The sequence below is a fragment of the Carettochelys insculpta genome, chromosome 15 (genome assembly GCF_033958435.1).
Source record: "Carettochelys insculpta isolate YL-2023 chromosome 15, ASM3395843v1, whole genome shotgun sequence".
Taxonomy (NCBI): domain Eukaryota; kingdom Metazoa; phylum Chordata; order Testudines; family Carettochelyidae; genus Carettochelys; species Carettochelys insculpta.
In genome coordinates this window covers 18874604-18900896 of record NC_134151.1, presented here as the reverse complement: position 1 = coordinate 18900896, position 26293 = coordinate 18874604, and the positions used below count along the sequence as shown (strand labels likewise).

Below are 26293 nucleotides of genomic sequence, written 5' to 3'. Positions count from 1 at the left end.
TAGAAAAACTTTCACAGGCTTCCTCATGCCTTGAAAGCCAACACACTTCTGTATGTCACAAAGATCTCCTGGGCTGATTGACTCTGCACCTTCTTCTTGCCCTTTGAGTGTGTTATTTCAACAAGACCCGGGAGCTACCTTGACTTTTGTTTTAATTGCCCCACTAAGGAGCAGTACAACATAGCAGCTTCTGCAACCTCAGATAGGGGTTTCCTAACTGGGAGAAGGCATCTAGAATCTACTTTGAGAACTGGAATCAGCTTTGCTCAACTATGGTGTATGAGGGCATGAACTAATGGTAAGGGACAGTGAAATCTGCCCCTGCAATTTCTATAATGCATCTCATCACAATGAGTGCTGGTAATGGAGCCCCTATGTCTAATTGAGACATCAGCATGTGGGTCGGGGTCTTGCCACCACTGTCCCACAAAGTCCCCTTTCTTGCCCATTTCTTCATTTGTCAGTCAGTACTTTCACAGCCAGGCTGATGGATTCTAGTGTGAACATGAAGGCTACTAAGGCTTGGAAATCCATTTCTTTTCAGTGTTAGGAGGTTCTTCCAGCCCAATCTGGATGCATAGCAGTGGGCTCATTGAAAAACCTTAGGGAATTTATTGTATTCAGATAAACAATGGAAAGCCATTGCAGTCAAAGTTACCTGGGGAGGCAACACCAAGAAACCTTTTATCACACATAAGGGCCGTGTCTACACGTGCCCCAAACTTCGAAATGGCCATGCAAATGGCCATTTCGAAGTTTATTAATGAAGTGCTGAAATGCATATTCAGCACTTCATTAGCATGAGGGCGGCAGTGGCGCTTCGAAATTGACGCGCCTTGCCGCTGCGCGGCGCGTCCACACGGGGCTCCTTTTCGAAAGGGCCCCGCCTACTTCGAAGTCCCCTTATTCCCATCCCATATAAGGGGACTTCGAAGTAGGCGGGGCCCTTTCGAAAAGGAGCCCCATCTGGATGCGCCGCGCAGCGGCAAGGCGCGTCAATTTCGAAGCGCCGCTGCCGCCCGCATGCTAATGAAGCACTGAATATGCATTTCAGCGCTTCATTAGTAAACTTCGAAATGGCCATTTGCATGGCCATTTCGAAGTTTGGGGCACGTGTAGACACGGCCCTTATGTGTGATAAAAGGTTTCTTGGTGTTGCCTCCCCAGGTAACTTTGACTGCAATGGCTTTCCATTGTTTATCTGAATACAATAAATTCCCTAAGGTTTTTCAATGAGCCCACTGCTATGCATCCAGATTGGGCTGGAAGAACCTCCTAACACTGAAAAGAAATGGATTTCCAAGCCTTAGTAGCTTTCACATTTTGCATGGCCATTTCGAAGTTTGGGGCACGTGTAGACGTAGCCAAGGAGTATCTATGTTCTTTTTACAAAAGTCATTTATACTGCGTGTGAGACACATTATTCACTCTAGTTAGTTGTGATAGACTAGGCAAGAGTTTAGAAAGTCACTCAGGCTTGCTACAGGTTTCTTCACTCTTGCTAACCTTGTGTATCAGGATAAGACCTAGAAATTAATACAATCAGAATTAGGTCCATAGTTGGAATAACACTTACATTCAGGTGCTGAGAGGATGATGAGCAATAGAACTCTGCCTCCCAAATATTTCTGTTTTTAACAATGCGAATCCTATGCAACAAGAATAAATGTATGTAAGTATATTAATGTTTTAGGCTGATAGGCAGCTAATTAGCTGCACAACATAGCCCATAATTTGGCTAATAGATTTGAAGTTCCTTGGCACTGTAAGTGTTGGTTTCAAAGCTGGAGTCTGCTGCCTTTTCTTGGAAGGCTCTGCTGAGTCCTTCTGTGTAGCCCATGCTACTGTAGTAGCGTGATAACTGGCAGCTTGTTGACTGGACCTCTGGGGCGGAACTTGTCTGTTGTGCTTCTGCAGCATCCATGGCAAGCTTCCAAAACTGGTTCTTTTTATAAATATAGCACATGGCTGGTATTTTAAGTGAAACAGGCTGGCAAAGCAGGGCGCTCTGTAGTCATCAGAACAGCATCATGTTAATTCATAGCCGGAGTGTCTGGAAATTCTGAGTTCCTAATCTACCTTTTCTGGTCTCTTGTATATTCAGATGCTTCTCAAGAGCAGCCAGTGCTCTGGATGGGACCAAATTTACAGTCCCGTAGGCCAGGGGTGAGCACACTTTTTATGCTGGGCCCCTCTTTTCATACCTTCAGTTAGCAGCCCTCCCCTGCAACCTATCTAAGGCAAAGCAAACCAATGCAAATTTTGGTCATGTTCATATTAAAAAAAAAACCCTTTTGGTATGTGTAAAAAAATAAGTCTGTAGAATGTAAAAACTTTATTAAACAGTATATAACTGTCACTACACATATATAAAAACATTAACATATTTCAACATTTTTAATTAGTTGGCTGAGCCCAAGACCCAGCAGCCTCTTGTGCTGCACCTCCCCCTTATGAAATTTCACAGCCCCACTTCATGCACTAGTGCTGGAGGCTGAGGTTCTCTTTATCCATATCCACAAAATTTGTAACTGCGTCCACATCTGTATTTGCAAAAAGGAGCTGTGGATATCTGCACCCACACCCATTGATGCAGATACCAGCAGATATAACGCATGTATCTGTGGATATGCAAATTCAAGCGTGTTTGGGTCCAAGCCTAACTCTTCTTTATACATACATGAATAAGAATAGCCTTTGCAGACAGGGTATATTTTATTAATACTTATAGTTCAGAGCATGAACTGATCACCAAATGTGGGCTGTACATCACAGACAACAGTGTGAATTCCTTATACATTCATTCCTGCCTCTGTGTACCAACACTGAGTACCTGCTGTAACCTGGAGGAATTATGTGATCATTCACTTTCCAGGTCCATCCAGTTCTAGGTCATCTTGCCCAAATTCTCAGCAAGGGTGACAATGCTTATTGTGATTTTTCCATTGTGCATGTACTTGTCCACCAGGGTTTGGAGAGATACAGGAGATCACGTGCATTTAAAATATCAGAGGCCCAAAGCTCCTTTCACTTACATTAAATCAAAAGCGAACTCAGTGGAGTCACCCCACTGGCTGTGTCTACACTTGCATTCCTCTTCTGAAAGAGAAATGCAAATGAGGGACATCAAAATGCAAATGAGGCACTGATTTACATATATAACGCTTCATTTGCATAACCTCTTCGGAAGAGATTCTTTCAAAAGAAAAAAGCAATGTAGATGAGGCTGTTTCAGAAATAAACCCCATCTTCAAAAGAACCCTTCTTCCTGAAACAAAATAGGAAGAAGGGTTCTTTCAAATATGGGGTTTATTTTTGAAAGAGCTGCGTCTTCACTGCTTTTTTTCTTTTGAAAGAATCTCTTCTGAAAAGAGATTATGCAAATGAAGCATGAGATATGGAACTCAATGTCTCATTTACATTTTTGATTTCTCTCATTTGCAGTGTTCTTTCAAAAGAGGAATGCAAGTGTAGACAGCCAATGTGAAACTGGTATGAAACTGGAATCAGGCCCTTTGGCTCCTGACTGTAGCACAATGCATCCAGGATTTGGGGTGCTAATAGTCACTACATAGCAGTGACCCCAATGCTATTGATAAAACATGTTTCTCTGTGGACAAACAGTGACAGTTGCTTGAAGCCTCATCAAGTTGGAACATAAGAAGTAGGGTACGAGAATAAAGCAATGGTCTTCTTAGCCATGCTGAAACAGAATAATGGCTCATGTTGGTCATTAACCTGTTACTGAATAATGCTCCTTGATGGATGCTTCAGAAGAGGGTTACAATATCCCTATATTGTGCCTAATCTGTGTAATCCGTTGCCTGCAAGATTAAGGATTGGGGGTGGGGTGGGAGTTGGGCACTTGACATATAAATTCTTTAAAGTAGGTCTTACCATGTGGCTTTAAAGAACCAAGTACGCTTTTGGATGATAGATAAATAAATAACATGCACAATGGGCGGAATTTATTTCTGGCCACATTTGGTGATCAGTTCATGCTCTGAACTATAAGTATTAATAAAATATATCCTATGCAAAGTCTATTCCTATTCATATATGTATAAAAAAGAGGCACCCTGAGACCCACACATCTCTGAATTTCCTTGAAGAATCCACATCAGGGTCCAGATTCAAATTTAACAGCTAGTTTCTGTTGGGCTCAGATTTGAACAATACCATTGTTTGCTTTATTCAGGAATATTTGAAGTCTGGCTCCAGATACCACATTTAGAATCTGTGTCTCAGATTTATTTCTCACATATAATAAATGTCTCCTATAGTCCCTTCAAAATATTAAATTTTACTCTGAAAATCATGCAGCCATGAGTACCACCAGCCCTGTTGTACATTACATGCACAAAGATTCCTTTCATTCCATTCTAAATGTGTACCTTTTAATGGTGAGTGGCCTTGTGGTCTTGCACTGTAAATAAGGGCAAAGAAAAGTGAGTAGCCAGACTTTTTTCCCCTGTTCCTTATTTTAAGAGTATCTTATAGATAGGCTAGATATGTGTTTTTTGTGGTTTGTGGAAATTTGGATTTGAATCCAGATCTGAATTGTTCAGGTTAGATCAATTTATTGTATTTTGTTGTTTTTATGCAAAGACACCATTTTTACTTTAAAAATCCAGTTCCCTATGGTTTATGGCTCCCAGATAACTAGCACATTGTGTTAATCAGCATGCCCTGGGTGGCTGACCAAGCTGGGCCAGCCGCAAGCTGCAGGACCATATGCTGCAGAGCCAGCTGCTTGCCGTGGGGCTAGTTACCCGGGTGGGTCTGGCTGCTGCTCGGCTGGCTGACTGAATGGTGGCAGTGGGGCCACAAGCCCTGCTCCAATATTTGGCACGTTTGATTATCCAGCACCCCCAGTTTCCCGTGGCTGCTGGATAATAGAGATTTTACTGTAATAGCTTCAATAAACAAGACATACTTACATCAGGAAATGCTGTACCTGGACACTATACATAATTTAGGTTTGCTGTGGATTTGAGTACAATAAGGTGGAAAGACTGTAAACAGCATGAGTAACTACATCTGTACACTTTAAAAATGTGTTTTCCATTGCTTCTCTAAGACTTTCCCTGGCAAGTCCCTGCTAGAGCTCTATTGTGGTGCCTGCTGTTTGAGCTGCCCTTCCACCTTTGGGATTACGGGCTTCCCCAGAAAGACAGAATAATATTTGGTCTCTCTGACAACAAATGCAGTTAGAGTACCGCTGTGCTGCAACCCTGAGTAGGGGCATGAAAGAGAATTATTCTTCTCCATGGAATGAAAACCTCAGCAAAAGCCTGACAAGCCCGGTTTGTTTACGGGAGCAGATGAGGGCTGTGGAACCTCGGGAGAGTGCCACATCCTGAGAATTCGTGGGAGGAGATGCCTTTCTCACCACGCATGAAGTGTTTTGAAGATAAAGGCTTTGTCATAACAGTGATTTGGACTGCATTGCTGACAACAGACATTACTTGACTTTTGACACAGAGCAACACAAGGCTCAATGACCCCAGCACCTCCCATACAAGTTGGTCACAGTGAACAGGCCTAAGGATGGAGCCTTTTTATTTTTCACTCTGGCCCTTCTAGGTGCCCAAGTATTAATGCATTAAACCTCACAATTCGTCTGATAGATGGGTAAACTGAGGCACAGATGTGAAGGAACATGGCCAGAGTCAAACAAAGAATCAGTGGCGGAATGAGGTTTTCCTCACATTTCCTGGTGCCCAGCCCAGAGCTCTTCTTTAGTCTGCCCTGTTAGCAAAAGTAAGGTATTTTCCGGTGTTTGTATACCTTAGTATTTCAGGATACAGGTTGGAACACATGGGGTATATATCTAACAGGGGTGATAGAAATGGTGCGTGGTCTTGCTGTGAGGGCAGAGGATTGGATTTGATGGCCTCCTGAGGTCCCTTCCAGTTCTAGTATTCTATGATTCTATGAATAAAAGCCACTCATGCCTGCTAAGTCCAGCGTCTGAGATCCCATTGTTCTCTGTGGTCCTTTAGCAAAGTAATATTGGGGTTTGCAACCTGCCAGGTCTTTGCTGTGCAAATATGGATGGGCAGTAAGATGGCTGTGCAATAGAGTTGAATAAAAAGGGAAGATGGACCGGCTAGGAGAAATACCATGTTTAACCATAATACAACTGATGATTATTAGAAATAGGTTATGGCCCTGGAATTCAGATCAATGTTTGTTTTCAAAAATGAATCTCCATATAGTTTGATCAATTGCATGCTGAGTAGGGCGGGTCAGGAAAGTTTTGATGAAATGATTTTCTTTGGAAAATACAGATTTGTTCGGGGTGAGCAGCCCTTCATGGTAGCAAAACAGATGAGAAGGAAATATGCTTCAGGCATAGGTGAGACTTTGTCTCAGTCCCTTTTAATATTGGTTTTGCGTCTGAAGAGCCTTAATCATTAAAACCTGTGAAACCAGTACATTAGGAAACTGGCTGCTGCTGAAAGGCAGGGTTATTTCAGTCTGTTGTCATCTGCCAAATTTGTTGTGTGACAGTTTTGTGGGGGATATAGTCTGTTGGGTGACTGTAGTCTCACTCAAGTGGAAGGAGTTAAGGTCATGAGCTAGGGCTCTTTGCTAAGGCCTCAATTAAGAGCCCAGAGTTCAGAAGAGAGAACCCTATAAAATGGCATCCTGAGAAGCAGCTGGGAAAATTACTTGTGTTAACAGGGATTGAGCCAAATATAACTGATGTAGAGTGGGCTGAGCTTTGCTCTGGGTTGTGAGAATTTGCTGAAGCTTGAGCAGGAACTATTTGGCTATGTGTACACTAGCCCAAATCTTCAAAATGGCTATGCAAATGGCCATTTCGAAGATTACTAATGAGGCGCTGAAATGCATGTTCAGTGCCTCATTAGCATGCTGTCGGCCACAGCCCTTCGAAATTGCTGCTTTTCGCTGCTGTGTGGCTCGTCCAGAAGGGGGTCCTTTTTGAAAGGACCCTGCCAACTTCGAAATCCCCTTATTCCTATCTGCTGATAGTGGGTCTGCTGACAGGAATAAAGGGATTTCAAAGCTCCTGGGGTCCTTTCGAAAAGGAGCCCTGTTTGGATGAGCCACACGGTAGCGAAAAGTGGCAATTTCGAAGAGCTGCAGCCGGCGGCATGCTAATCAGGTGCTGAACATATATAGGGCTAGTGTAGACACGGCCTTTATCTTTTGCTTTTTAATAGACATTCAACTCAAACTCTTGGTGAATAGGCAGAGAGAGGTAGCTGTGTTAGTCTGTATCTTCACAAAATAAACAAGCAGTCCTGTAACACTTCAAAGACTAACAAAATAGTTTATTAGGTGATGAGCTTTTGTGGGGCAGACCCAATAGTAAAACTCTTTGGGAAACACTGCACCTGACTGAATTGCCCAGACTGACTTAGTAGCCTAACACCCAATCACAATGAATCATTGCTTAGTGGGAAGCTATTGAAGAGAATGATTTTGTTTTAAGGGGTGGGATGGGGGTGGGTTTAACATCCTGTCTAAAGGGTCAGGACAACTCTTCCTTCTTCATTGATTGCCATGGTAACAATGGATGAAGACATAAGGCAAAGTTTTTGACAGCACATAACTTTCATTGACTTTGGAAAGCAGATAGGTGCTATTGAAAATCCTTCCCATAGCTATCTCAATTAAGTCATTTTCTATAGGAGTTTCCCCTGGGGGCAGTCTGGGAGATGCTAGGCTTCTAAGGGTTAAAACAGCATAAAGCTTGTTTAGTCTGCTACAAGGTTCTTCTACTGCTGGGGCCCCAAATAAGGTCACTTTGCTATAGTATGTCAGCCTATGGCAGGAGATGGTTATATAAACATTTTAAATAGCCGTGTTAATTTCAGGGCATGTCTAGTGCTTTGTTCAAAGGTCTACAGCATAAGAAATCTGGAGCTTTAGTTGTGCTGTTTTCTCTCAGCAAACCTGGTTCAGTTCTTTCAGAAATGTTAACTCGATGTGTTTTAATCACGAATATTGCAGAAAGATAACTTATTCAGCCTTTGTTCTCCTGCATAGAATGAGGTAACATGCTGATGGAATGATTCCAGTATTGACATTTTGGATGCTTACGTTAAGCTGGGCAGTATATTGCTTCACAGGAGTTCTGATGCAGGGGATAAGGGCATAACTGTATCTTAATCATAAATCTGCCTTTTTCGGAACATAAGTAGCAGATGAAATGTACATGTTCGCTGCTTGTGAACGATAGGGGGAAGCATGATCTGCACCTTAAGCTTGTGAACTCTAGCAATAACCTGGAGAAAAAATGCTTCTGGTTTTCCTCATCATTAATATTGGTTTTGGCTTAGGTATTTTTACAGATGGATGAGTTACTGCAAAACATTTTCCCGCCAGTGTTAGCTGAATTTACATGCAATTCAAATATTTTTATGCCACTTCTGCCTCTTCTTGCTATGAATATTTGGGGGTGGGGGGAGTTCACTAGTAGGGATGTTTGCAAAAACAGTAAATTTTTAGTGTATACATTTACAGAAAGAATCAAGTTTTGTGTGACCACTCACAAATTAAGAATTAGAAATTGTATGAGTTATGTTTTTCCAGTGAGGGGAAAAGAGACAACACCACATGACAAAGGTGTCCAATTAAAATAGCTAAAATGCCTGATTATTAAAGATTCATGTAAACTGATTGTGAGTAAGCTATAGGCCAAGATATATTTGCAGTAATATTTTGTCTTTAACAATTTTCCCTTGAAAGTACATTAAAGAACATTGTGATTCATTTATGGACAATTCACAAACTCAAACAAGGAAAATTCAGCACGCAGATTACTCACCTGCATGTTAATTGCTCTGCTCTTCCTATTTGTAAGGCGAACAGGCCAGATTCTGCTCTTATTGTTAGTGATGTAATCCCAGAATAACTGAAATCCATGGAGTTACTCCAGATTTACATAAATAATACCTGAGATCAGAATTTGACCCAAAGTTCAGGAGACACTAGAGCTAATGATCCTGAAAAAAATCATATGACTGCAGCAAAAAAGAACCTCACAGGGGGAAAAAGCTAGACCCAATAAATAACTTTTTCTATAAACAGAGATATACATATAAACAGAGATAAAACTAACTGTTTTCAAATGCTGGAAATCAGGGAGTGATTCAGACTGACCTTGTCTGTCCCCACAATCTGGCATGAGGGAGACTGAATTGCTCTGTGTGTGTGTTTAATTAATTAGTTCCAAGGCTGACTGAGAATGCTGAGTCTGTTAGATCTCTAAGTTAATTTACTGCATCTGCCATTGCTTAGCTGGCCCAGTTCCCAGGATGAAATGTAGGGATTTCTTTCAAAAATGAGTCTGAGTGGGCTTTGGTTTTGTTTTTTTGTTTCAGTTGTGACCCATTCTAGCTGCAGAGAGGGTGAGATTTTTGTTCTTTGGTTAACATCCTTTTTGTGTGTATGTATGTTGAAGGGACAGATATTTGGGGAAGCAGATATATAAAACTGGCACACTGAAACTCACCAAGGGAAACTGCACTGACTTCCTCAGATTTTCTACTGACCCAACCCTTGGAGGGGGAGGCAGGGAAAGGAGGAAAAGGGAAACTGGAAGAAAAATGCTACCATCTTGTGTTAAGACTTGGGAACTTCATCAGCACTGAGGCATGCACACACACAAAAAGGGTACCTGGCATATTTGAACTCTAGTTTGAGATTTAACTTAGTCATATTTGGGGCATAATTAAAGACAGCCCTATGATACAGGAGGAAAGGCTAAAGGCTAGAGCTTGTTGGGATGCAAGCAAAGACTGAATGTGAGAGCAAGTCACCATGGCTTTGGAAAATCATGAAATAGAGAGGCACAAAAAGACAATGGTGATACATAAATATTATGGTGATTGGTGCAAGCGCCTATGTGAGAGAGAACCAAAAACTTAACATGTGAAACGTTCAGATCCCTACTTCCCCGAATACTGGGGATATTGAAACATCTGGAATCCAAAGCCAGATCTAGATTAGCATTTTCCATTTGGCTCCACTATTTACAGTAGCTTGTGACAAAGTCCAGTATCTCTGTTCCCAAAGGCTGTGGCTTATGCCGATCACTATCTGATAGTGTAAACAGGATGGCACCTGCTCAGAGAACCTTTTAAAGGTGCAGGTGGCTACATGCCTTATAGATGGTCTGGGAGTTGGGCATCTTAAGGAGAGAGAGAGTAGGTACAAACTTTATCTTTCCAAATTTTTATCAGTTATCTAAATAATTAGGGCCCTTGTTTCACACAGCATTCTATCATAATATGCAATGGCAGACACTTTGAGACAACCCAACACACTTGACATATCTTATGTAATAGATGTATATGGATATAAGAAGTTTTCGTAAGATCTAATCTAGGAAAACTGAAGTTATGCTTTTTGGGCATACAACACTGCTGGGAGTTTAATCTCTTGTGATGGCTTTACCAACATAATCACTGTGTGCTGGGAAAATTGTTCACTTCATGGTTTCAAGACTTTTTTTTTTTTTGGTCACTCAAAGTAACGTTGCAGAGCTCATTGATGTGCAGGATCATTTGGTGTCTAGAGCACTGTTTAGAAGCCAGGCTGCAAAAGAGTAACCTTGGCCACCACGGAATTTACGCTGTATAAAAAAGTTTTGCTAAAATGAAAGTCTATCAACTTCCATGGACCTATCCAAATAGTTTGCTGGAGACGTAAGAAGCTTATGGGTGGCTGATCAGTATAAGAAACAGTTAGAGCAAGACTGTGGTTAACAGGAACCTGGCATGTTATAGAGGATGAATCTATCAAATGAATTATGAAAAAGAAAGCAGTGCGGCATGAAGCGGTACTTGCCATGCAAGGTCTGGCCCCCTTGTGGTGTGCTTACACTGATGCTACCAGCTCTTTGATTTGTTTGTAAAATGCGCTGAATTGTTGACACAAAATAATAGAAAAATAAGGATGGCCCAAGTTTCAAACAGCTGCTTCTGTGTGCACTTGTGTGACTTATTAGCAGCAGATACCTCACGGTGCAGGGTGCCTTTATGTGCAGGTGACAGGTCCACTGGCAGGAGCTAGGGCTTGAAAATACTAGGTAGCTGTGAGCACATAGAGTACGCATAACATCCCTTGAAAATTATGTCCTAATTCAACAGACTGACCTTATCCCAGGTATTCTAGAGAACCCAGCAGAACTTCAACCCCCTTCCTACCCACCTCCTCAGTACAAGTCTCAGAAGAAAGGTGGGATTTCTTGCTGCCCTAAAATGTAGCAGTTTTATTCACAGGGAAGTGAATTCCTTTCTTCTGCTTTTTAATTTATTAGCTCCAGTTTCTCCAATCCATTAAACTACAAAGGAGAGTGGAGAGTAAAGTAAAGAAGTCAGAGTATGCTATGTTATAGTAAGACATTATCTGCCTGGCTTATGTGCAGTATGGCATCTTCCTGTCAGCATTAAATCATGTCTACATGTCTGTAGTGTACTGCTTTCCCCACTTCAGCAGAAGAGTTTGCAAAAATGGAAAAGGTTGTAACTGGAGATCAGGTGTGCTTCAGGGATACTGAGGGTAGCAAAAGAAGTAACTGACTTAGTTTGCTGCAAGAGAGACAAGTTGGAATTAGGGAACACTTTCCAATGGAAGGTTTGTCTACACTTACTGTGGGATCAGTGCTGCAGTGATTGATTCCTCAGTGATTTATTTGCAGGACTAACAAAGACCCACTAAATTGATTGCTGATTGTGCTTTCCTTGATTCTGGTATTCCACCGGAACCAGAAGTAAAAGGGAAGTCGATGGGAGATTTCCTCTCATCAATAGCCCTGCTGAGAAGACCCTGCAGTAACTCAACTTAAGGTATCTTGACTCCAGCTATGGTAATCATGTAGCTGGAGTTGTCTAAATTAGGTCAACGTTGCTCTGTAGTGTAGACCTGCCTTACATCTATAAAGATGATTGCTGAGACAATTACTTAGGGAGGTTATGGAATCTCCATCACTGAACTGGACAAAGGCCTAGCAGGGATTCTAGGGATAAATAATCTTGCCTCAGTGCAGGGAAGATGGATGATGACCCCTTGAGGTCCCTGTCAGCCCTACATTTCATGTTCACACAGATTCAAAATAGTCTCTGAACACATCGGTGAATGTAAATTGAGGTTTTAAAAAATGCTGCTGTTTTATTTCTTGTACAAACTAAAACACCAGAGGTCATTGAATCCTATATTAAATACATAAATTAAAAAATAACCATTCATAAAACTTTACATACAATAAGGATTCTCATCTACACGTTAGTACGTATAGTACATATACATGTACAGATTTTATCAAAGGGTCATTCTGCTAATTCATTTACAGGTCTTTTCTGGAATAGACACCAAAATGGGAGCAAAATATGTACAGGTGCTGACACACAGGAGAAAATAAACCCTATTGGGTTGCAAATATTATGAGGCAGTTTATTGAACATAGACTCAGGGGAAATGAAGGCCTGACCAATTCAGTCCACAGGGGGAATGGGAAGCTTTGGTGGTTCAGAGGACATTCCCACTGAGTTTAGGATGAGAGACTGGAAAGCTTGATAGTGTGTCCTGTAGGCATTTCAAAAGGAAAGCTTGGGATGGTATCCCGTGCTCACATTAATACTGCTGAACTGACCTGTCACCTCTTGCCCTTTGAAAAGCCCATGTTCGCCATCCAAAAGGCTAGCAATATACTCACAACTTTTTTTGTTTCTGGTTGCTGTACAAGGCTAAGTTGAAGGAGGCTTCTCAGTTATTTGCCTGAGTGAACTTCAGGAACAATATGGAGAGAGCAGGAAAAATGCTGTAGGACAATGGCCATAAAAAAGCAACAAGATGCCGGTGAAATGCAAAATTAAACCACAAGTTCAATCAGTCTTGTCATCTGAACAACCCTTGGCCCGTTGTTCCTCATTCCTAGGATTGGAAGTACACTTTTGTAAGCTATAACAATATTCTACTATATACACTGGGGAGATATATACATCTATCTATATATATATCTATATATGTACAGGTGTGATTGTGTTTGAGTGTGTGTGTATATTTTTTAAAAAGTTAACTCATTTTGATCTAGCTGAAAGTAGAACATTTGTATAGTTGACGTCAATGGGCATATTTTAGGCACAGTTTGTGTTATACTGCAGAGGGGTAAATATTTTTATTGTTCAAGTCTCTGGAGGAAATCCAGCAAGCCACTCAAAATGGTAGCTCACAGGACTTTCACAATCCACATACAGGTGACTGTGGATTATCTACCCCACCTCCAGAGCCCTAGTGAAAAGGTAGTGTGTGTGTTTGTGTGTGTGAGAGAGCGAGAGAGAGCATGCCCACACATATAGCATGTTGTAGTAACCAAACAGTCATGGAATACATAAGCTTTTACAGTAGGTTTCAAGTGCTAGGGAATTCTATCCAGATTATCCCAATTCCTCTGTTACTTTTGTAAGGTCTGAAACCTGCTCCCATTGCAGTCAGTGGGAATGTTGCCATTGAATTCAGTGGGAGTAAAACTAGTCCCTAAACACTGGTTGTATTAGTGTGATGTCCAGGCCCATGTAATCTCTGACCCAGCTGAAGTCAATGGAGTTGCACAAGTCTAAGGACAAAATTTGATCCATTCCAGTCATGAGAATTTCAGAGAGTGACAATGTGTTAAGTTGAGGCTGTGGATAACATGTAGATATCAAATACATGATCATATCTGGAAACATATCAGAATCAGGCCCTTTGATACACAGTAAATGAATAACTGATGGAGTGCATCACAGGAAGAGGAAGGGTCATGTGAATCTCCAGCAAGCGTGCTCAGATGAGGTTTGAGTTTGCTGCAGTTCACATGGAAATACCCATTGCCTTGCATTTTCAAAGGTGCTCCCACTCCTGCCTCTCAATTTACTGCTGCAGTTTCTTATGTGCTATAGGTTGCATATACCATCAAATGAATTTTCACCTGGCAAGAACACATGCAGAATTCGTGTTTAGGACTCAATCCTGCAACATACCGTTATAAAAAGGAAGTACCGTAGCATAGTGCTGTAACGATCCAAACGTTACAGTGGTAATACTGCAGTAACCATTACTGCAGTAACATTACAAGTACAGGTGCTAGAAGCACTCAGCACCTTGCTTATTCTTGCTGTTCTATATCTAACTTCTTGATTTGAGTGCACAAGTACCATTTAAATTTGTTTTTTTTTTAAAAATTGCTTATTTGTGGAGCTTAAAGTGTATTTCCCACCCCCCACCAAGGGTCACTGACAAAGAGGAGAACGACTAGCCGATGCTACACTACCAAAATGAAGAATGAGTTATACCAATTAGATAAGACACCAAAACAAGACGGCACTGGCTACACTAGAAGCATCCATCAACAGAAGTTACTGTCAGAAGAGATGTTCCGACAAAACTTCTGTCAAGAGATCGCACCTAAACATAAAAGTGGATCCATTTTTTTTATCTGCTCTGTCAACAAAAGGGCCCCTTGGAGCATCTACATGGCTTTTTTTGTTGACAGTTTCTGTTGACAAAATGTATTTTGTGTGTAGATGCTCCATGAGTTTAGTGACAAAACTCTCTCGTATAGACATAGCTGATGAGTTTCTGAGTGCAGAAGGGAGCTAAAGACTGAGTGGGAAGTACTGTGTATTTCAGAAGCTCTAAATTGAGAAGTCTGTCCTGGAGGCAGTCAGGGGTTTATTCCAAAACCTGACATTTTTTTCTGCTTTATAAATCTATGCTTTGATTGACAGAAATGGGCTAGGCTGAGACAGATCTCTTTGTAGAAAACCAAGGCCATGAGTTGTCCTGATGTAATGGAGCATTACCCGATAAAGACGAGGTTCTGGTAGCTCTTACTCATGTGAGTAGGCCCGTTAATTTACTTGGCCTACTCACCTGAATGAGGACTGAGGGGTCCAGTTCAAAATTTGGTATATTTAATGGAAGCATTTTATTTGTTGGCAATGATGCCCAGCCTGAGATTTCACAGGACCGTGTAGGGAGGTCTACACTGCAGTTAGAAACCTGCAGCTGGCCTGTGTCTGCTAACTTGGGCCTGAGGCCTGTTTAGCTGTGCTCAGACACTCTGACTTGTAGAGTCCTAGAGCCTGGACTCCAGCATGAGCCCAAATGTCGACAGGGCAGTAAACAAACCTGCATCTTAAACTCCCTGATCATGAGTCAGTCACAGGTTTTTACTTGCAGTGCAGGCAGACCCTGTGTGACAAATGAGTATGAAATTCCCTTATGTTACTTCAGAAGAAATGGAATCATAGTCCTGTCATTTGTAAGGGAGAAGGTTTGTTAAATCTTGTTTGGTAGTACAAACAACATGTAAATGTGTAGTAGATTCTCAGTGGTTCTGACTCCAGAGCCACAATACTGTTGTGCTAGCAGCACCTTTGGATAGCACATGTGGTAGATTCAAGCAAACCTGTTACACAGACTTTTCTACTGCGGGGTTTCCTCTGAACAAAGGAAATTGCATTTTTTCTTCAAAATGTTCATCTGCTGGCCTGTAACAAATGTATTCCTGATGCAGAATTCAGTCAACCCCTTTGCTAAAACAGAAATCTTACAAAGATGAGGTGGGTTTATAATTTAAATTACATTGAGGAGAAAAAGTCATTCACAAATAGCATCCAGACTGGCATGCAGGAAATGACTAACCCCCTTTAGTAGAGTGGAATACAATACTGCAACTGAATGAATAGTCCTTACACGTGTGAGCAGCTAAACACTGAGAGATGCAGAGTACCGGTAACTCTCTATGCAAAACACATGTTATAGAAGTCCACTAGACCTGTGCAACATGGCCAAGTAGATTGAACACTGAAATGGGACTCTGGACTTCTCAACTCTGCTACTGGGCAGCTGGATGACCTGGGACAAGTCACTTGATCCATGCCTCAGTTTCCCCATTTTCAAATTGGCATGGTAATATTTACTTTTGTCTGTAAAGCACTTAAAGAGCTACTGGTGGAAAGCATTGTATAAAATAAGTACACATTATTCAAGACCAAATTAAGACTTATTTTGAGGACTTAAGTAATGCACAAATTGTGTACTGCCCCTTATATTTTTGTATTACATGTAGAGTACCCAGTCAAGATGAAGGCCCAATTATGTTGGCACAATCCCAAAAACTAAATAAGCGATGTTTCTTCCAATTGAAATAGACAAGATGAGCCAAGTAGGGGAATGGACCTGGAGGTATTAAGTGAGTTGTCCAAAGCTGCATTGTAGTCAGTGACAGAGTGACGAATAGAACTCAAATCTTCCAATTCCTACCCCTATACCCTATTCATTAGACAACATTGCCTTTGTGCCCCTCCCCTCAGATGTGAATTTAACCCTCCATGTGAGTTGCAGGTATTCTTCATGTCTCAAGGTTTGACCCTATGGATAGGACCACATGGGTGGGTAAGATCTGCTTACCAAAAGAAGGCTTTGTTTATTGAGCATGCTCACTGGGGCAGTGCATGGAGTACATATAGTTACATACCTCAGGGAGAAGCAGACTGCACCCACATTGCAGTTGGTCAGCCATTCCCTGCTGTCTACTCCTGCATGAACCTTCCTTTGCTGCTAGCCTTTCTCTGTGGTGGGGAAAGGCTCTAACAGCTCTCTGCTGTCAGAGCTTCTCCACACCACAGGTCACTGCAGGAGCCTCACCCCCACCAGAGCCGTTCCTTCCTGCAGCAGGGAAAGACTCTTTAGTAGGTCACTATATTGCTACAAATAGTAGTGTAGACAGGGAGACTCTGCTTGAGTGTGTAGAGAGCTGTGTAAGGTGCATAGACCAGGCCTTCCTCTATTTAGCCTCTGCAAGGGAGATGTGCAGTTAAGTGCTCTGCATGCTACTGCAAAGAGTTCGCAATGTAGACATGTCCTAAGAGAGGTAAGATCAGGACCTGTGCATTGCAACAGGAAGATAATTGTTGTATTGAAAGGCCAGCTGCTTTTGCTGTTTCTTAATTGTGGCAAATGGCAAGTGATTCGTATGTCCTTTGTCTAATAAAGATGCTATTGCCCAGTTTTCACCACTGACCAGAAAGTCCCTTGACAAAATCACTTGGACAAACAAAACTGAAATATCCATACTGGTTGCACATGTTCATTAGCATACAATTTTAGACAAGCTTGAAAATCAATGTTTCGTGGGATCATATAGCGTAGGCATTCTCCTCCCCCCACCCCCCACATTATTTTTTTCCTCAGCCCCATTCCAGTGATTCTAGATATATTATTAGGAGCAGTTGTGAAATCAGATGTGGTCATTTCTTCAGTGTGTCAGTCTTTAAAATGTAAGAAAAGTAGCTAACAATGTCCGTGTGGCTCTTTGTGGAGGGATCATGGAGAAAGATAAGGCTACAGCATTGTCAGAAATCCTCATCAGATCCATTGCTCACATTCTTCCCTTCCTCTGTCATGTTAGCTGGTGGTATGTTAACATCCCCATGTGCAGTTCCGCCCATCATGAAACAAAACCATACATTTTTCCTCTTCTTCACATTGCAGCTGTCATTGTTCCTGAGTTTAAAACCAAAAAGAGAGAGAGTCCCTGTAGAAAGGAAGTTGGATGATTCAAACTGAATATTTTATTGTCAATATCCCCTCAGAGTTTTGAAAAGCATTTCTCCTGCTCTGTCCCTTTAATATGGGTTTTTTGTCATGGGGTGTCATTGTTACATTTAATATGATCCCCCTGCACAGCAGGGATAGATTGTTCTGCTGTAACTTTGGTTCCATGCCTAAGGCCCATTTTTACTTTATCTGCTGATTCTGTTTAAAAAGGTTTAATATGTTCACAGTTTGTTTCTTCCTTTTCTTTTTTTTTCTTAGTTTGACATATAGAACTCCATTAAATGCAGCATATGTTGTCGCTTTAGACAGGAACTGTCAAGTAACAAATCTTGAATAATGGCTTTAAAATACATGGTGGTTGTAGTCTTGGCTACAGGTGTATTATTATTTTTTTTAAATTGGTGTAAACAATATTCTCTTCTCCGTGGGTTTGGAAGCATCTGCCTTTCTAAGGACTTATCTTTATAGTCTGGCACTCTACAAAAGAGAAAAGAAAAACATCTGTGTTAGCTAAAAGGAGAGATTGCATCTATCTGTTCATCACTCCCTCCCCGCTGCCCAACCACAGGGGTTTGGTGATCTTCTATTGCTGGAAAGGATTTAGTCAAGAACCTAAAACACAGTATTCCTCAGAACACAGCAAGCTATATCTCTCTACTGACAAAAGGAAGGATTTAGAACTCAACTTCTACACCTAGAAGTCTAGGAGAATGTTGCAGCTGATTTCAGAACTTAAACCAGGTCTCTCTACAAAAGCTATAAAAAAAACTTTCACAAGGAAGAAGACATGAAAGCAGTCCTGGTTTAGGACAGTCCCCAACTCCTTTGTTCATGAAGCTCTGAAGTGAATTTGGACTATTTTGGATCAGTCAGGACCAAGTTTGGGGTGGATGGGTGAGTCTACCCACCCTATTAATTGGCATTAGAACATAAGAACATAAGAACATAAGAATGGCCATACTGGGTCAGACCAAAGGTCCATCCAGCCCAGCATCCCATCTGCCGACGGTGGCCAATGCCAGGTGCCCCAGAGAAGGAGAACAGAAGACAATGATCAAGTGATTTATCTCCTGCCATCCATCTCTTGCCCTTGTTATGAAGGCTAGGGGCACCATACTTTATCCCTGGCTAATAGCCATTTATGGACCTAACCTGCAAAAATTTATCAAGCTCTTTTTTAAACCCTAATAGAGTCCTGGCCTTCACAGCCTCCTCGGGCAAGGAGTTCCACAGGTTGACTGTGCACTGTGTGAAGAAAAATTTCCTTTTATTAGTTTTGAACCTACTACCCATCAATTTCATTTGGTGTCCCCTAGTTCTTGTATTATGGGCATTTTTCTGCTGAGCCTTGCTTTGAGTTTTCAGATCCCTTTAAATTCTGAAACAGAGTAAAATTCACAGGGTGCAAAATCCATGTAAACAGAAAGTGCTTACACATATACACCTTTCCCTCCCAAACCCTCTCGACTAGGTGACTACCATATCAACGGACTCCTGAGAATTTTGTACAGCTGAGTTCTTCAGTTTTTCTCCCCTTTAAGCACTTTATTCCCTCTTTTCAACCCTGTGCCCATTGTTCCTGAAAGCAACAGCTGTGATAACTTTACTGACCCTTGGAGACCATACATCCTGACCCTAGGAGCCAATGAATCCTCATCCGTACTTGTAAGAAGGCGGGAAGGGTGTGCATGTGAGATCCTAATTTTCTCAATGGAAAATAACAAATGAATGATCTTTTCTTTGGGTGGGACTTCAGCTATCTGATGGCATATCATAGAAATGCCAGATTCTACTGGCTGGACTCAGCTCCTGTAACTACAGTCAGGCAAGTAGAGGAGCAACAGAAGGAATACTTGAGCATAAATCTCTAATCATATTAGGCTGGAGAGAGCAGAAAAATGGGTTAGAATCATTCTTGGCTGTCCCCCGGCTCTGTGAGTTCAGTATGGCTGTGTAATCAAGCCAGGGCATCTGATTCCTGCAAACATTTCATTATTTCCTAGGACTTTGAGATGGGTCACATACAGGTTAAAGAACAATAGTGTGCAAAGCAACAGAAATATTAATCTTCTACATGATCTTTACTGGACAGCTAATTGAGCAGCTCCAGCCTGAAGCATTCCCATCAGATTTCTCTAGCCAGACATTACCTGGACGGATGATCTTTCCCACTATGGATGGGCCTACACATGCCCCTTCCTTTTGAAAGGGGCATGTTAATGAGCAGGTTCAAAAGATGCTAATGAGGTGTTGCAATGAATATGCAGCACCTCATTAGCATAATGGCGGCTGCGGCAGTTCAAAAGTGCAGCTTTTCGAATTGTGTGCCGCCCGTGGAGATGGAACCTTCCGAAAGGACCCCCCCAGTTTTCAAAAGCCCTTCTTCCAATCACCAGATAGGAAGAAGGGCATTTGAAAACTTGGGGGGGTCCTTTTGGAAGGTTCTGTCTCCACGGGTGGTGCGCGATTCGAAAAGCCGCACTTTTGAATCACCGCAGCCGCCATTATGCAGTGCCTCATTAGCATCTTTTGAATCTGCTCATTAACATGCCCCTTTCGAAAGGAAGGGGCACGTGTAGACACAGCCTGTTACTCTGGCATAAAGGCAATTACCAAATATGGTGATGAAAATGTACAGTAGGGTCTCGACATTCACGAGGGTTCCATGTTGAGAACCTTCGCAAATGTTGAATTTTGCAAATATGGCAGCCTCCCCCCCACCCCCCGGAGCCCAGCAGCTGGGGCTCCTGCCTTGAGCCCTGGCGAGGCGGTGGCTTCTGGTGCTCCTGCCTGGAGCCCCAGGGAAGTGGCAGCTGCAGGCGCTCCCTATCCCTGAGCACTGGGAAGTGTCAGCCGCCAGCACTCCTGCCTGGAGCCCAGGACAAGTGGCTGCTTGTGAATAACTGAATTCATGAACCTCAAGTTTGCCAATGCTGAGACCCTACTGTATTCAACTTTGCTCCCAGGTGATTGTGGTCTTCCCAGGTGATTGCGCTTTCATCTCTTCTAAAGCAGAGGGAGGAGGTGACATGTCTGAGAGCAGGAACTCAGAATATCTTTCAGTATGTTTTGGAAATAATTAGGAGACTGTAATTTGAAAGTTACCATGTAATCCATGCACACAAATACCCTCTGAAGAGTTTCTTTGGCAGGCAGCTGCTCAGAGTTAAAGGAAATATTTCCAGAAGCTCTCAGACATTAAGGGATCAGAAATCTCATTTAGAAACTAAGCACTTTTTCTAAATTATTAAATGTGTGTTTTCTAAAGATGTCAGATTACACCTACAGCTCCTGAAAAGCCCTTCTCTGAAATTCTGATTCTGCAGCAACTCTGTCTTATTTCATATACTCAAAACTCCAATGCCCCATCTCGGCACTCTAATAACATGCTTAAATTCTCATGAAATATTCATTAATCCGTCTAGGCTGGGAGCTGGAAAATTTCAACCAGCTGTATGTATTTGTTCAATGAAAGATGACTTTTTTGTTAAAGAGGAAATTTCTGTCAACTCTTTTTATAACATTTTTTGCAGGGGGTTGTTCAAAAATATTTTAAAAATTGGCTCTATTTTTGGATGTTTTATTGTCTGGGGTTTTCTTCAAAAATCTGAAATTTTGAATAATAATTTCAATGAAATTAATTTCAATGAAAGTAAATACTTTATTGCAAACTTTGCTGGCACAAAGTATGTTTTCTGATCAGTGCTAATGCTGATGCAAAATGCCATTTGCATATCAGGCCAGCTGCATCACACTGCAAATCTATATTTTGTGGATTGGCTTGAGCCGTGTGAAGATCACCCAGTTTGGGCTGTGCCTGGCCAAGGGAAAGGGAATTCCAGTCAGTGAGGCTACTCTGTGAGTTAGCACTCTTTACCTGAGCAAGAAAAGCCTGGAACAGGCCTATGAACAATCATCTTAAGCTTTTCAGTTGAGCCCAGCTGCTGGGGCTGAACATGAGGCTTCTCTCAGATACACAGGGTTGAGAGAGGCTTTTCTCTGACACACAGGCCTCAAACCATAAAAGGCTTATAAATTGTAACCAGCACCAAGGTGTAGTAGGACAGGGAACAGGATGCATTCCCTGCTGCTGCCAACCCTTCTCCAGACAATGGGTTATCATTTCCCCTGCTTTCCAGAGAATGCTGCCTCCTCCGCTTAATCTCCTACTGCCAAAGGTCCCCACTGCTCATCGAATCCAGTCCCTCTTTGTGGGGACTGAGGAGTGATGCAAGGAGCTGGAGACTTGCTGCTGAGGCCCACAGTTCAGAGGGATGGGATTTTCAGGAGGTTGCCAGCTCTGGGACTCGGGGACGATGCCAGCTCAGCCAGACACAGGGGTTGGCCCAGCTGGGAAAGCAGGGGATCAGTGGTGCTGGGGGTAAGACACACTTCAGCTTGCGGTGGTTGGGGTGGGCAGGCTGGGACTTATTTGGGCTGGGGGACCCCTCAAGGCTTTGTTATGTGGGGGAGAGAGTGCAGTGGCTTTGGGGATCCAGCTTGCAGGTGTGGGTCTTTGGGTGCATAATCCCCAGAGACACTGAGACAATGACCTAGGGCGAGTGAAGTCTCTGCTCTACAGCCTTAATTGGGAGCCAGCTAGTCTTTAGCTCATGTGGTAGAATACAAGGCTTTAGCCTCTGTGGTCACAGGTTCAATCCCTTGTGCTGACATCCCAGGTCAGTTGGCATTAAGGGGTGGAGCTGACAGGCTTGCTTCTGCAAAGCAGGGGTTCACCTGTCACCCATGCCAACACCTTGAAATGAACTGCAGAAAACCATGCAAAATGGAGAACTAGTGAAATATTTTGAACGTGCAGCCCCACTCTGAATTTCTGAAGGGGGTTCCCTGGCCGCAGTAATCCTGGCTGGAGACTACAAAACCATGGAGAGGAACCAAACCGGATAGATGCCTAATCATCCTGTATCTTAACCACAAGACCACCATCCTTACTTCCATGAGCTAGAAACTGTTAAAAACTCAAAGCAGGCTCTTGGCTAGTGTAAACAGCATAACTCCGCTGAAGGGGGAGTACCCAGATTGACTTATACCAACTAAGGATCTGGCCTTCAGAATCTATGGGATAAACCCTAGTTTCACAGAAATATATGAAGCAGCCTTACCTTTCCAAGAGGCACATTGACATCAAGGCCAAAGAATAAAGGCAAGAGAGAAGAACAAGAATAGAAACAGAAACTGCAGAGAAAAAAGAAGATTGTTTAAAAAATCATTCTGTAGTGTCATAAGGGTCAGTATAGTTCTCTTTGCAGTTCATATGACAAAGTTAAACTCAGTTTAACATGAGACCCGAAATAATTATGCATGCAGAAAACACATTTTCCAGTTGTTTCTGTAAATACCAACCCTTCTCCCACGTCAAAAAGTAGACTTTTTTTTTGTAAACTTATCAGAAAAATTAATGAAACCAATACTACATGGAAAAATTGGGCCAGATCATCTGCTGGTGTAAATTTTGGGGAGTAAATGCACTTTGAAGTAGCGCGGGCACTTTGAAGTGCTTGCGGCTACACAGCATGCTGGCACTTCAGAGTTTGACACTTGGAAGTGGCCACGGGGGAGAATTTGCCTACTGAAGTGCTGCATATGCATTGTATCACTTCATTAGTAATGTCCCATTACTCTGTACCATTCCCCCTTCAAAGAAGGGGCCAAGTGTAGACATAGCCATTGTGTAGTATCTTAATTCAGTCCCCATTGGTTTTAACAGGGATAATAGTATCACAATTTGGCTATTAACATGTATGAAAAAGGAGCACAATCTTGAAATCTTAACACAGCTTAATTCAATTCTTAACGCCGGAAGAACTCACTGAGTGTTTCAATGGGAGTTTTGCTTGCATGTAAAGAGACTTAGGTAATAACAGAGTAAGGACTTCAGCATTTGGTTTAACATTATTTTCGACATAAATGTATTTTAAATAAAGTGTTTATAATCCAACTGAAAATTACTGTTTTCCTAATAGAACAGAGAATTTGCAGGAAAGGGAAAAAACAGATCTGAGATTATGGCCGGATATAATGAAAGACATCAAATAGAAAGAAAATGAAGTAGAAAGAGAGATACTAACATAGTCCAATTTGGTCAGCAAACATTTGTACGACTTTTAATTAAAAAAAAATGTCAGACTCAAGTTAATCTGATCTATTAAAACATGAAAAATAACGAACTTTTTCCTCTAGGTCTTTGATCTGTCTCTTCTGGATGTCAGTTTTATCTTCCAAATCTCGGATCCTCTAGAAATAAAAAATAAACAAACTCCAGACTCTGAATGCACAGAGAAGGAAACATTAACTATTTTGCTCATCTGAAAAGGTAACCTGCCTGAAGCGAATTTTAAAGAGCATGGAAATGAACAGCTAAGGAAGCAGACAGTTTGGTACTGATATGAAATCTTTTGTCACCCACTATCTGCCCCTCTCCTCAAATTGCCATGCCCACAGCATTGCACATTGATCTCTGAAAATAAAAGGGGTGAAACCAAACGATCATATTCAAGAGAGCTCAATTAGCAACTGCCCACTTTGGAAGGGAGAAATGGAAGAGATTAGAAAGAAACTCCCATTCGCCATATATTTGAAGACTGTCCAGCTGGGGTCTTGGAACAATATGTTTAATGGGAGTGCTGAGAGCCATTGAACCAAACTGTAAAACCCGTATATAATGGAAACCACTCCAACCTCTGGGGTGGTCCCCCAAATTCTAGCATTTATTCAAGTCATCATATATTCTAAGGACAACTCTGATGCACAAAATAGCTGATTAGGAACTGTCTGTGCACTGTTCACATCTGACACTGAAACTGGTACGTATCACAGGATACTTTTAAGAGCACTTTTGATTTTAAGGTCATAAGGGGCTATTAGGCCATGTAGTCTGACCTCCTGCCTAACAAAGGACAGAGAATTTCATTGGGTCACTCCTGCATTGGGCCCAATACCTTGTATTTGAGATTTGCGCTATGAGGCTGGGTTCATGGAACAGGAACTAGGAAGAAAGAGTTGTTAGGTTTTGAACTTTAAGCGTCAAAATGCTCCCACACAGCCTCTGCAGTTAAGTTTATGAAAATGCATTTGCATGCCCAGAGCAGGTATTTATATCCCGAGACAACTCAGCCCTGAAAAACCAAGCTAACTGAATCAGGACCTCTCATAAGCTAAGGAGAAGCCTTGGACTATAATATGCATTGGTACACATCAAAACAGTATGAGTTTATTTGTTCTAAGAGCTTGGTCCTTGTGCCCCACCTGATGTGCCTGCTGTAGCAGCTCCATCCTTTCCTGAAGAATCTGACAGTCGTATTCTCGGCTTTTCCTCAGCATCTGCCGTCTTAACTTTTCTACCGCTGTCCTCAGCTCTTCTTGTTGCTTTTCGCTCAGAAGTTCCCCAAACTTTATCACCGTTTCTTGCTGCAAAGCATTGTACAAGGTAGCTTCCAGCTCCTGGATTCTCTAGTTGATGGAATACAAAAGTTGGATTAGATGTGGCACACCGAATGAAATATAGTTGGGATTTTTTCTGGTCATAGAGTCAGGCAGCTCCATACATACAAGAAGCTTCCTAAATATAAGTCTGTGTGAGACTGAAAAGCAGAGCTCATTAAAAATGGTTCGGGTTTTTTTTTTTTTTTTTTTACCAAAACAAAGGGTTAGGTATTTTTCAATTACTTTTTTCATTGGAAGTCTTAATTTTGAAAAGTTTCAAACAGAAGTGGGAAGGGTGGTGCCTGAGGTGGAAGACCACCCTCCAGAAGCATCTGGGTCACTGACTGCCCGTGCCTGCTCTCCACTTGGCAAAGCCTCTTCCTCATCTTCTTGCTGCAAGGCAGAGGTCCCAAGCTGCCCCCAAGAATAGGAGGATGTAGTGGGGAGGAAGCAATATTTTAACTATAAAAGAGCCACAGCTTGACCACCTCTGCACTGTGACGTTCTCTGAAGGAGATATTTAAAGATCCTGCACATGTCTAGTTTTAGATGTGTCTGCAAGACTCCAACTTGGCAAGGTGACTCTAATGAACAACATCTACTGTTAACTCAGAAGAGTTTCTACTTTAGAGAATCTGGCTTCACATGACGTACAGGTGCCAAATACCATGCTGGGGCTTTGCAGACTGATAGTGGTTTAGCAACATAGAAAAAGGTAGATATAAGAAAATTAGGAAGGATGTACAAAACCCTCTGCCCTTTCAAACCAGTAAGAATCTGTGTCCTGTTAGGGTGTGTGCTGTAGTATTTTCCTTGTACATACCATATATGCTTGGTCAAGAGCTTGCTTCCTGTAGTCTAATTCTTCCTCTAAATAGCCTTTTATTTTGCAAAACTGCTCCTACAGAGAATGATGATTTTGACAGAAAAAAATGAATGTTAGTTGACATGCCATAGGGCGTATCATTTGATCAACTACAGATGTGAGCTGCGAGCAGGAATTTATGAGATGGGAGACTTTGCATGGTTGTTAATATCTAGCGAAGTCTGAAGGAAAACCAACTATGTTTGCTTTGGTAAGATATTAGACTGGAAATATGCTATGGTCTATATGGGAGTAACTCCCGAACAGTATTTTCTTCAGTGAAATTACTCAGAATTAGACCACTATTACTAAAAGCACAATTTGAACCAACTATGTAAACTTGTTCATCTTTTAGATATATTGCTTCCAGCTAAGGAGAGTAAGAGAGACGCCAAACCTGAT

At 41.9% G+C, this 26293-nt stretch overlaps 1 protein-coding gene across 2 annotated transcripts in view; it reads right to left on the bottom strand.

The window, feature by feature from the left end:
• Positions 1-22728: 22728 nt before the first annotated feature.
• JAKMIP2 (janus kinase and microtubule interacting protein 2) overlaps positions 22729-26293 on the bottom strand; it is a 37073-nt gene continuing 33508 nt past the window's right edge. For both annotated transcript variants that reach the window (XM_075009404.1, XM_075009405.1), the window contains 4 exons: positions 25850-25927; positions 24850-25053; positions 23773-23838; positions 22729-22779 (listed from right to left, as the gene is read on the bottom strand). In XM_075009404.1, the coding sequence (XP_074865505.1) occupies positions 22729-22779; positions 23773-23838; positions 24850-25053; positions 25850-25927 (399 nt within the window). The remainder of the gene's footprint in view (positions 22780-23772; positions 23839-24849; positions 25054-25849; positions 25928-26293) is intronic.